This window comes from Geospiza fortis, unplaced genomic scaffold, assembly GCF_000277835.1.
Source record: "Geospiza fortis unplaced genomic scaffold, GeoFor_1.0 scaffold35, whole genome shotgun sequence".
Taxonomy (NCBI): Eukaryota; Metazoa; Chordata; class Aves; order Passeriformes; family Thraupidae; genus Geospiza; species Geospiza fortis.
Window position 1 is genome coordinate 242419 of NW_005054453.1, and position 11356 is coordinate 253774.

Genomic DNA, 11356 nt, shown 5'->3' on the forward strand with positions numbered 1-11356 from the left:
GGATTCCCAGAGACTGACCACAGCTCTGGGAATCATAAAGTCACAGTGAAAAGTGAACTGACTTTAAAAACAGTTTTCTGCCAGAAGGGAGAAGTCATGGCTTACCACTGTGAGCTCAAAGTACGCCAATGACCAATTTAAACTATGTAGAAGAACAGAGATGCAAGGCCATGCTTGTTTTGGCAGCTCCTGATAATTCATTTATTTAGGCAATGGTGATTATACTCATGAGAGAGCCAGCAGGAAGAAATTTACCTTGTCATGCCTCTGAAGACATTATTTGGCCAAAAATGCTGCAAATTTATAGTGATGTTCAGCCAAATCTATATAATGAACATGCTTATTGTCTCTCCATAGTGTAGTGAGGTTGATAACCAGACCACAAGATAATTGAGAGGTGGATTAGATTCATAATAACCTTTCATATTAAAAAAGTGAACGTGTGTGGACACATGGAAGTGGGGCTGGAGCGAGATAATCTTGAAGATTCCTTCATCCTGTGATTTTATTAAGTCATGATAGAAAAACACAACCTAGTGCCTGCAGGCAGCAAAGGCTGAAATGGTATTGGAAACCATAAGGTGAAACACGTACAAAGATGTGAGACCTGAATCCAGCAATGTTTGTTGAGGGGAAAAGGACAGATCATGGTGCTGCAAAGCTCCAAACTGTGTAACAGACTCAAAATACAGACTAGAGGAGGTCCAAAGACCATCTACTGATTCAAATAGGTCTTTCTTTGCCTCTGAAAATATTCCAAGCTTACCTGTTACAGTGCTTTGATGTTTTACCTTCTCTCTTCTCTTCTCTTCTCTTCTCTTCTCTTCTCTTCTCTTCTCTTCTCTTCTCTTCTCTTCTCTTCTCTTCTCTTCTCTTCTCTTCTCTTCTCTTCTCTTCTCTTCTCTTCTCTTCTCTTCTCTTCTCTTCTCTTCTCTTCTCTTCTCTTCTCTTCTCTTCTCTTCTCTTCTCTTCTCTTCTCTTCTTCTCTCCCTCCCCTCCCCTCCCCACATATGGACAGGCAATACACGTCCATCAGATCTATGCACGTTCCTAAAGGCTTCTGACAGCACAATTCTCACACTGTTGTAGTGGTAGGTGATAGGGAATTACCCTAAGCCTGTGTCTCTATCCTTCTCCAGTTTTCCAGTTTTCTCCAGCTTTTATGTCCAGCTACACTTTCTCCCTTCCCCACCTCCTCTTCATCTTGTTTCCTCCCCTGGAAGCAGCTCCCCACTCCCTGTTTTTGCTGATTCAGACCTGCCTGCATGCAGCTTCCCTCCCCTCCATGGAAGATTGCTCACTGAGGCGCAAGGGTGGGGCAAGACATGATCCATATACACCAGGTATATGACTCATTTAACCATCTTTTATTTGTTTGGTTGGTTTTTTTCGTTTCATTTTGTTTGTTCTTGTTTTGTTTCTTTTTCTTTAAAAGCAACATCAGGTATTTTTCTACGTTTTCAGACTCTGTACAGGTCTTAAAAGGAAATAAGCAATGCTTAATGTACAAAGTAAAACCAGAAAACTAGAAAAATCTGAATAAAATGGAGCAAGTTGCTGTCAGGGATACAGTACAAATTAGTAATTAGATGTCATCTGAAGTGCAATACCACTGCAGTAAGGATGAGTCAAGGAATGAAATAAAAATACTCTATTTTAAACAAACAGTATATATATATATTTATATATATATATTTATATGTATATATTTTACAGATAGTAGACCCAGTGATATCTGTAGAATTGTAAAAACATATTTACAAGTGACTTTTTTTAAAACATTACATGTACATCAGCACCATAGTAAGAAAGGAAAAAAAAAAAAAACCCCAATCAACCCAAATCTAATAAAATCCGTTCTCTAGAACTTGATCCCAGTATGGAGTATTTGGAGGGAGCTTTACAAAGACAACAGAGACTCGTCTTGACCAGCATTTATCACCAAGGCCTGCGTCTCCCCAGTGTGTGGTGGGCGTGTGTTTCTGAGCTCCCCTTTCCCCTCTGTGCTGAGGTGAGCCCTGGTGGCTCTCACAAGGAGTGGGTGCTGTGCTGTCCCCAGCAGGGTGGCTGCCCTGCACCCTGCCACAGCCCTGTCACACACGTGTGTGCCCCGTGCTCGCACTGACACACACGGAGCCACGGCCCCTGCTCCCTTCAGGGAGCCTGCTGCTTCTCCCAGGCTCTGCCCTGCTAAGCCGTGCGTCCTCTGGGCTTTATATGAGTCCAACCCAACACTGCCTGTCCCTTCCAGTCTGCCCAAGACATGCTGGCCCACAGGATGAACCAAAAACTTTGGCTGGTGCTCCCTTTCACGGAATTAGGGCCCAACCTGGCTCCTACTGAAGCAGCAGGCATGCTAATCATGCTCATCATCCTCAGCAGGAGCTGGAATTGGCCCTTGTGCTGTATTTTATAAAGGGGTCAGCTGAAAGAGATGAGGTTAAAGCCATTTAAAAAAATGTAGCAGTCAGGGCAGGTTGGATTGATGGCTCACCTTTAACACATTAAAAATGCAGCTTGTCCTGCTGCATCGCAGCATTTAGAACAGGTAATTCCCCCCACTAGGCAAGCCCAGCAAGGGAAATTGCTCAAAAGGGAGCCTCAAGGGGGCACAGAGATGGTTCCAGACTCATTTGCTCTCCCTCTTTAATGTGATGCATGTCTGTGCTCCATGGGAAAGGCAGGACATGGAAGAGCCAAGTGCCAAGGCTCAGCACCTGGCATCACTGGGCCCAGGGAGAAGAGCACAAGAGGAGGTGACCAGGAGCTGGGGAACTGGGACTGGCACTAGTACACTGCTGCAGGGCACGACTCATGGCTCTCAGAGGCCAGCACTAGGCCAGAGGGTGCTACAGCTCTGGACTGTGTGTCATGTCAACAATTTTATATGCACAACTATATAACCTGATAAGCAGCCCTCAGCTGAAAACTCTAAAGAGGTAATAGGTTCCAGAAAACAGCCTCCAGCTGCAGTTTGGGAACCCTGCTGTACACACTCAGAATGGCTGGTGACTTCAGTGTTGTGTGAGATCTATCACAACTTCATCACAGGTCCAAACAGTGGAGACAGTGATGCATCCCTATTATCTAAAACCTTATTGGGGCAGATCCCATGTTTGCAATACCAATTATTTTACCCACTCATGAATGTTCTTTACAGTATTCCTTCACTGACTCCTGTTCTTCAAATACTGCAGTGAATTTTATTCCAGCAAACCAGAGAGATTAGAGCAAACATCTGTTAAAAACTGAATATATCACATCGAGAGCCCAGACACCCTGGGGTAATACTACCCACCAAACCTGGGCTTTTCTAGAGGGGAGGAGAAAGTCTTCCTGTGTGCCAAACCCTCACTGTATGTTTTCTCATGCCTGTTTTGTCCTCCCCTGCCTGGCCCTTTGTGGCTTGCCTGAAAAAGAAGTGCAGCCAGCTTAGCTTGCTTCACACTGAAGGAACAGGAGGGGAAGGGAGTGAACTGAGAACACCCTGGGGAGGAAGGAGAGGGAGGCACCAGCTGAGGAGCTCTGCTAATGTCTCTTGGTACCCCTCAGCCCTTCAGCAGCCCAGACAGCTGGGCCATGCCAAGTGCTCTGACTTGGGAAGCACTATTTCAAGTCCCGAGGGGACTAAGCAGTTCATTAAGTTAACCCAGCACTGGGCTGTCTCCAGCAGCAGTCACATAATCAATCTGCCCTCACAACACTGCCAAATTCATGTTCTTCTGCACTTGTAGTGGGGTTTATCACTCTGCAATGAAAACGGTGACCTGCCTGTGATTGTTCAGGTTTGCCATGTGAGTGTTGTGCATTCCCTCAGGACGGCCCACAGCCAGCCCCATGGCCTGGCCATGGCTCCCCCAGACCTGCCTGCCCCGGGGTTAAGCCCATTTCTGACCAGGGCTGTGCAGTCACCACTGAGTGTCTGTAGGCTTTGCTCCCAGCTCTTTCCTCTGCTTCCCTGGAAGCTGCAACGTGCACAGTCCTAAGAGGTGGGACACACTGGGACCACCCCTCACCACTGTGCAATGAAGCCTTGTTTTAAGTGGCGGGAGAACGAATCTTCCCAGCCAGACACATCAGCTGGCTTTTCCAGTTTCTCCATTCTCACTCACACACACACACACACACAGACACACACACACACACAGAGTGGGCGCTGGCCTGGAACAAAGATTGCTTGGTGACAGTTTTGGGATGTTGATGTTTTCATCGTCCCCTGAATCTTCCAAAGCTGGCTACAGATCAGCTTGGTTTGCACAATTAAAAACAAAAAAACCGCAAAATAACCCCAAGCCAAACCAACACAAACAAAAACCAACAATCCAGGGATGGGGAGAACATCTGACTTCCTCTTTGCTTGTTCAAACGTAACAAAACATAACCAAAGCTCCAGACTGTACAATCCCATTCACTGGGGGTTTCCAAACAACTCATCAAGTTCTTGAATCCACTCATCCCCTGGTCCGCTTTTAATAATGGAGTCCACAAGGTCTGTGCCCTCTGCTAAACTGGAGAACGACCCCCCTGCTCCTCCATTACTGTAGTTGTAAGAGATGTCCTGAGTGGGATTCCTCTCATAGGCCTGGCCTTGGCTGCTCTGAGCAAAGGTACCAGCTGGCATTTGCTGCGTTGGGGGCTGGCCGAAGCCTGGCATGGCAGGGACCCCTTGGCTCATTCCTGGCACCACCACGGGCCTGGCCTGGCCGCCTGCCTGCTGCCCAGGTAGGGGCTGCAGCAGCTGCCTCCCCAGCGCAGGGTTCACGGCCCTCACGGTGCCGCTCGTGTCCAGCACTGTCTGACTGAGGCCCTGTGGGAAGGGCTGCTTGGGCAGCAGGGGCTGCCCCGAGGGCATGGCGTACGTGGGGCCGTTGCTGAAGGGCCCCATTTCACCACTAGTCCTTCCAGGTACGCCCTGCAGGCCTCGCTGCTGCCAGTTCTGTGTTCCCTGAGGGACAGTCCCCATCAGGTTTTGAAGGCGTGGCGCTTGTGGCCTTGGCAAGACCTGGCCCACAGGTCCTTTCATCTGCTGCTGGTGCTGGGGAAGAGCAGAGTTTACCAGCATGTTCTGACCAAAACTGCCAACCATTCCCACTGCTTGTCCAGAGGCAGGCTGCCTGGTTCCCTGGCCCGTGCTCTGTGCCAGGTTCATGCCACTTTGGTTTGGGTGCTGCAACATTTGGCTCATGCCCGTGCTGATGCTGTACATTCCTGGCTGGCTGGGAGAGGCATTGCTGTAAGGAGTCACGCCCATGTCCGACTGGCCCGCGGTGGTGAGCAGCGTGCTCGAGCTTGGGGAGGGACCCATGGCCATCATGCTCGCGTTCTGGGCCATCATTCGGGATGTCCTCATGCTCTGCAGCGCGGCCTGGTTTCTCACAGCCACTATATCCTGCGGTGAACCTGCACCAAAAGGGGACGAAGGTAAGAAAAGCCCACAAGCCTGCAAATCTTAATTAACACAGTTTTGCATAAGAGACAAACTGTAGGAGCATCCTCAGCAGCACTTATCTTCTTCAGCTACACCTAATCCAGCTTCTAGTAAGCAAATGGAAAAACTTCCACTGGTCTTCTTGGTTAGCAGCAAAGCAGCTGAACTTCAGTTTACCATTTGAAGCTCTCCTTTAAATATCTCCATTGTCTTTCAAAAGTAAGCCTTGAAAATGGAAATGTCAGTCTCAGAAGGCCAATCAATTCTTTTAATAGCTCAGGAGGCATTAATGAATGGATTTTCTATAGCATAGCTACTGATTCATTCTATGGAAAGAAGAAAAATCGGGTTTTTGTGGACATTTAAAGCAGGGAGAGTGTATTAGTGAATCAATACTATAAGCACATTTTACTTCACCTTAGGCCAGTGATGGGAAACCAGAAAATCCTAGCCTTGTTAAATTCCACACCGTGACAGATAACTTAACCATGCTTGTGTCTTACTTTCAGGGGTAGGGGAGAGCTATTGATTTCTGGGAAGCCAATATGCTTCTATATTTACTATCTTTAAATAAAGACAGTTACCTGGAGCTCAGATTATGCCACGGGTTCATTGTGGATTTGAGTCACTACCAAATACACCAGTCAGAGTCACTAACTAAATAGTCAGATGCTGCAGATTTGAGTCACTGACTAAATACAACACTCAGCAGGGGAAGCTCAGTGTATGAGGCACACAACTGTTCCAGGCTCAAATGTAATTAAATGCCAGGTGTAAATATAAAATCATTGCTTAAGAGTTCAGAACTGTACAACAGAATCTCAATGTTCTTTAATCAGCTCCTATTTGCTGTCCCTCAGTGGCAGACAACATCCCTGAACATCCGTGGGGAGTGGAGAACACTGGTCCCTGTTATTGATGTTGGCTTGGTTTCCATGAGAAACAGGTGGACAAAGGAAGCACCATTTCTATACATGTAATTCTATTATATAAGGCAGAGGTTGGCTACAACTCCATTTTCTGGAGCACCACAAGCTAATGGTGGATGCTTTTAGCTCCAGCACGCAGCTGGAAATGAAACATTTTGTAGCATGAAGTGAGACCATCTGGATCTCACTGGAACAGGCCACGCGTAGTGCCAGCTTTTACTTTATTCATGCTATCAAACTGCTTTCTTAATGACTGGCACTGGGGTTCCCTTGATTTTTCTTAACTTAGATCAGCTGCTTTCATGATTAGAAACAGTCTTTTTATGATGACTCGAGCACGTGCTTAAGAAACAGATAATGTTAAAATCTTAATGCATCTTTAGCTATTTTTTAATTGAGAATGGCAGCTGAAAAGCTCCGAAAGAGTCACTAACAGCAAGTGGCTCACATACTACTTTTGTTAACTACTGTACATGGCATAAGTGACAGGAGATCAGACAAGGAGTAGTTAAAAGAGAGATGCAACAGATTTCAAGGTTTTAGGCCACCTTCTGGTCTCATTTACACATAACCTACTGCACTGGATTACGTTCATGTGACTAAAAAGGAAAAAATGGTGAACTATTTAAATTAGTTCATTTATGAAAATGAATTCATCGCTCTTTCAGATTAGCCTAAACTCTTCTCTCTTTAATTTAAATAATACATTCAAAGGCAGTGTTTCAAAGAAGCATGAATGCAGAGAGATTGTATGTGTGCATCTCAGTGGATGGCTGTGCACACACACTTCTCGATTTTGGAAATGAATTATTGGGGGAAAAAGTAATTCCATACAGAACTTATGGTGCCAAAGATAAAAACGAGGAGGTGATTAGAAGAAGCCACCCTGATATATGCCAGCAGAAGATGTGGCTGCCTGTTCACGTCCTGGGAACCAGAATGGCAATGTGGAATGTCCAAACTGCCTCCCTTGTTTTCTGTTGCATCTACATGGTATTATCATGAATATACAGCACAAGTGTGTGTTCATTTCATGTCTATCTAGAAATCATGGTTGGTGAAGACTTCAGCTGATGCTTTTCACCTAAAAAGCTCAGAATTAACTTCTTTTCCTAAGCCAAAATGAGTGCACTTACATTCTTCAGTTACCTGGGAGCACATCAAAATAATACTTGTAACCTCTATTTACATCTCATATATTTTACTGTGTTCCCCACACCTGACATTTATCAGTCCCTTCTCTAGATAAGGATGACCTCTCTTAAATTCTCTGCTTATTGAATTAGATAAAGTGGGGAATGAAGGAGGGGCAAAACCAAGATACAGTCAGAAATGCTAGCAGGAAAAAAACCTCATAAGAGTAGAGGTCAACAAGATAAATCCATGAATGAATCGATGACATCTGGATGTTAAAGAGGCAAAACAAATGTCATTAAAAAAAGGAGGCGAAAAAAGTGTGAAAAAAAGAAAAAGCAAGCAGTTTTCACTGAAGAGAGCAGAAAGGAAAATACAAACTTAACTGAATATGCAAACTTGGGCATTTGTCTTTGGTAAAATATGTGGTGTGTGCAACAGCCTGTATTCCTCTTCTGGTACACTGCTTTAAACCTAGTAGTCACAAACTGCACAAGCTTTCACACAGTCGCTACCTTTAGGGCATTGACTCCAAAACAGGGAAAACAATTGGATTTTTACCTTGGAATTGGCTGACCTGTTGCACTGGATATGGGCTTCGCTGTTGATGCAGATGCTGCCGAGGCAAATGTGACTGCTGCTGCATCTGCTGAAAATGAAGACAGAAAGAAAGCAGAAGAGAAAGAGATGATTAATTAATTAACAGGCTGGTGGCAAAACTGCAGAACCTGCAGTGGTTATTTGGTGAGGTGTTCTGGAGAGACGGGCAGAGTCATCTGGAGTCCTCCTCAGAGCACTTGGGCTACTCAGCACCCAGACTCTTTTTGGCTCAAAAAGGAACATGCACCGAGGCCAAGATCATCATCACTCCTTGCTTACAGCCATTTCACCCTGACCTCTACAGCATGAGCTGAACTGTCTTCAGGCAGAAAGGAGAACTAACTTTGCCCATCTAGGTCTAAGGGCAGCTGTAGCCACACACCCTCAGTCCTGCCAAGGTCCAGAGGCTTGTGCTCCTGGTGCAAGACTTTGCTCCATGGCTGCACTTATAACACTCAGCTGCAAGGATTACTGCATCCTGACCCAAGCACTGCAGCCTTGGAGCATTCCTGAGCCAAACCAGAAATGGATTCCTAAGGCACATTCCCTCTTGTGCTTCAGTGAATGATATTTGGGGAGTGGTGACTGCAAAATGCTCCCTTGATCCAGACCACGCTGATCCTCTGTGGTTGTTCTCTACGAACACTGGTGAATATTTTAAAGTGGAACCAAGGGCTGATTATAAAAACAGAGCTTTCAGATGCTACAGTGTACTCAACGAAGGGCTGAAAGGGCATGTCTGGGAGCATCACCTGCAGCTGTACAAATACTGTGTCCAAAACCAGGGATGTGTAACAAAGGCAGGAGAATGGCAGAGACAGGAAAGAAGGAAGTGCTAATCCCTGTGTTCATAACTATGTGTTACACACTATCAAAAAGAAAGAGGGACTCTTGTAAAGCACAAACTACCCCAAAGCTGGGAGCCTGAGGACTGTGACTTCACCGTTTTTCGTGTCTGAAAGGTGAGTCAGCACACCTGACAGCCTCAGCTTGGTGGCCTTTTAACACTTTTAGGCTTGCATTCAGCATCCAAGTGGCTCTTGGCTCTTACTGGCTCTTGGCTTTATGCATGTGAATTGGCTCAATCCAGGGGATGCATTACTGCATCCTCACTCTCATGCACTTGTTCATGCTTGAATCAGCTCAGGCTTCTTTATCCTAAATATTTCTAGGAGCATCCTTCCTGTTCACTGAGAGTAAATTTTTCTGTTTCTCAGGGGCAACAAGAGAAAGGGGGGATTTCTGTGGTTACATGGCATGCATGTGTTCTAACACAAATTTAAGCAGATGGTCTTAAGCTGTTTTTCCTTAGCAAGAGAGGAGAAGAGGAGCTTAAAGGAACTGCTGACCTACCAGAGCATTATCTAAGTAACATTAGGGGGCTGCAACTTTAAACTTGGGTATGATCTTGTAGGAACTCAACAGTGTGACTTTCCACTGGCTTTCTCTTGGGCTGCTTTAAAACGACACCTGAATTAAGCACACACCACTGTTCAGACTGCACAGTTTAACATCCCTATGGCAAAGCCCAGGAGCTCAGGTAGCCAGGTTATAGCTCCAGTGCAGCTCTGCCACACTGCCACTGCCAGAGGCGGCTGTACTGCTCTCCCACTTCAGTCTCTGGTTCTCCCCTCGCTGCTGTCTCTCCCTCATCTCACCTAATTGCTCCTCCTGGCACTCAATAAACTGGATTAAGGAATTGGCCTGGGTAAACAGTAACATTTTTCTTTGCGAAGTCTTCTTTTAACCCATGTCCATTCTTTGTCCCAGATCACTGTGCAGCTGGGCACAGATTTTGCCAATGCAAGACCACAATTAGAGCTAAGGGGGAGCACCTGTGACTGTAACTGCTCCTGAGTCTGCTTCTGCTGGACTAAATGCACCATCAGATGCCAGGTTAAGAGCTAACTTTTCCAGTGCCCAAAATCCAACGTGACTATTAAGCGCACCATTGGAAACAGGGGTAATATTTGCCAAGCTAATGGTAGGACTGATTGTTGCCTCTTCTTTGACAAGCATTGCTGAAATACCCTGACAGGACCCACAGGGAGAGAATTCCCAAATCTAGAAGGAAGGGCTGGTGCTGCACTGCCTGCAGTGCTTGTGCCCATCCCAGATGCACTGGAGACCGATGGATACTGTACCTGCTCCGCTAGGATCTGCTGCTGCTGCTGCTGCTGCCTCTGCTCGCGGAGAAACTGCTGCTTCTGCTGCTCCATCGCATGGAGCTGCGCTCTCTGCTCCATCAGCATCTGCTTCATGATGGCAGCCTGGGGCTGGCTGCCCAGGAAGTGTCCCCCGGAGCTGCTGCCTGTGGCCAGACCCCGCCGGGACAGGCGGCGGCAGGGGCCCCGCGGGCCGCGACAGTCCCGCCTGGTGCTCCTGTGCAGGGAGACAGACACACAGACAGGGAATGCCTCGTTACTGCCTGCTCCAGGGGCAGGGAATGCAGCTCACCAGGCTGAGGAACAGACAGGGAATGCCTCGTTGCTGCCTGCTCCACGGGCAGGGAATGCAGCTCACCAGGCTGAGGAACAGACAGGGAATGCCTCGTTGCTGCCTGCTCCATGGGCAGGGAATGCAGCTCACCAGGCTCAGGGGGCACAGAGGCTGTGCGTCCCGCCTGGAGCACGGCCGAGCCATGGACTGCTCCCCACAGGGAATAGGTTCCTCTTTTCTCCTGCAATTCAAAGCCCCTCAGGTAAAGCAGGAGCGCTTTATAATTAATTCCTAGTGAAATAATGAAGTTGTGAGCTAAGTTTTTTTCCTGCTTCAGAGTAGTGTTTTTCTAAACTTTTTCTCCCTTCTCAAGGAGACAAGTATATTTTCTCTTCCTTTCTGTTTCCCTCTCTTCATTTAACATAGCAACTTACCACAGCCCTCTGGATTGAGGAGCCAAGGTGTTAGGTGCACACAATGAATAGTGGGAGCTGGCAGCACTAATTGTTCCCCAGAACCTCAGGATTTAACTCCATTAGGTGTTTATCCCAGATTTCCATCCTGCAGCACTGCACCAGTGTGTGTGGCTGGAAGGAATCAGGGCAAGCGCCTTCCCTGCACACACCCCGCTCTCTCTTCGTGTTCTAAATCCAACTTGCTGCCTTTTAGTGCTGGGAAAAGCACCGAGGAAAGGTCGGAAAGGAAATCCCATGTGCGTCCTGGTGGAAGGAAGGAAGGAAGTGGCAGAAGAAAGTGGAGGGAGGGAGGGGTGGAGGAAGGAAGGAAGGAAGGAAGGAAGGAAGGAAGGAAGGAAGGAAGGAAGGAA

The 11356-nt window shown here is 46.9% G+C and overlaps 1 protein-coding gene across 1 annotated transcript in view; it reads right to left on the reverse strand.

Annotated features, from left to right (window-relative positions):
• Nucleotides 1-1346: 1346 nt before the first annotated feature.
• Nucleotides 1347-11356, reverse strand: part of MAML3 (mastermind like transcriptional coactivator 3) — a gene marked incomplete at its 5' end in the record, with an annotated part of 201904 nt that continues 191894 nt past the window's right edge. Inside the window, 4 exon segments of the mRNA XM_031062601.1 lie at nt 1347-5400; nt 8053-8140; nt 10236-10407; nt 10409-10473. Coding sequence (XP_030918461.1) covers nt 4409-5400; nt 8053-8140; nt 10236-10407; nt 10409-10473 — 1317 coding nt within the window.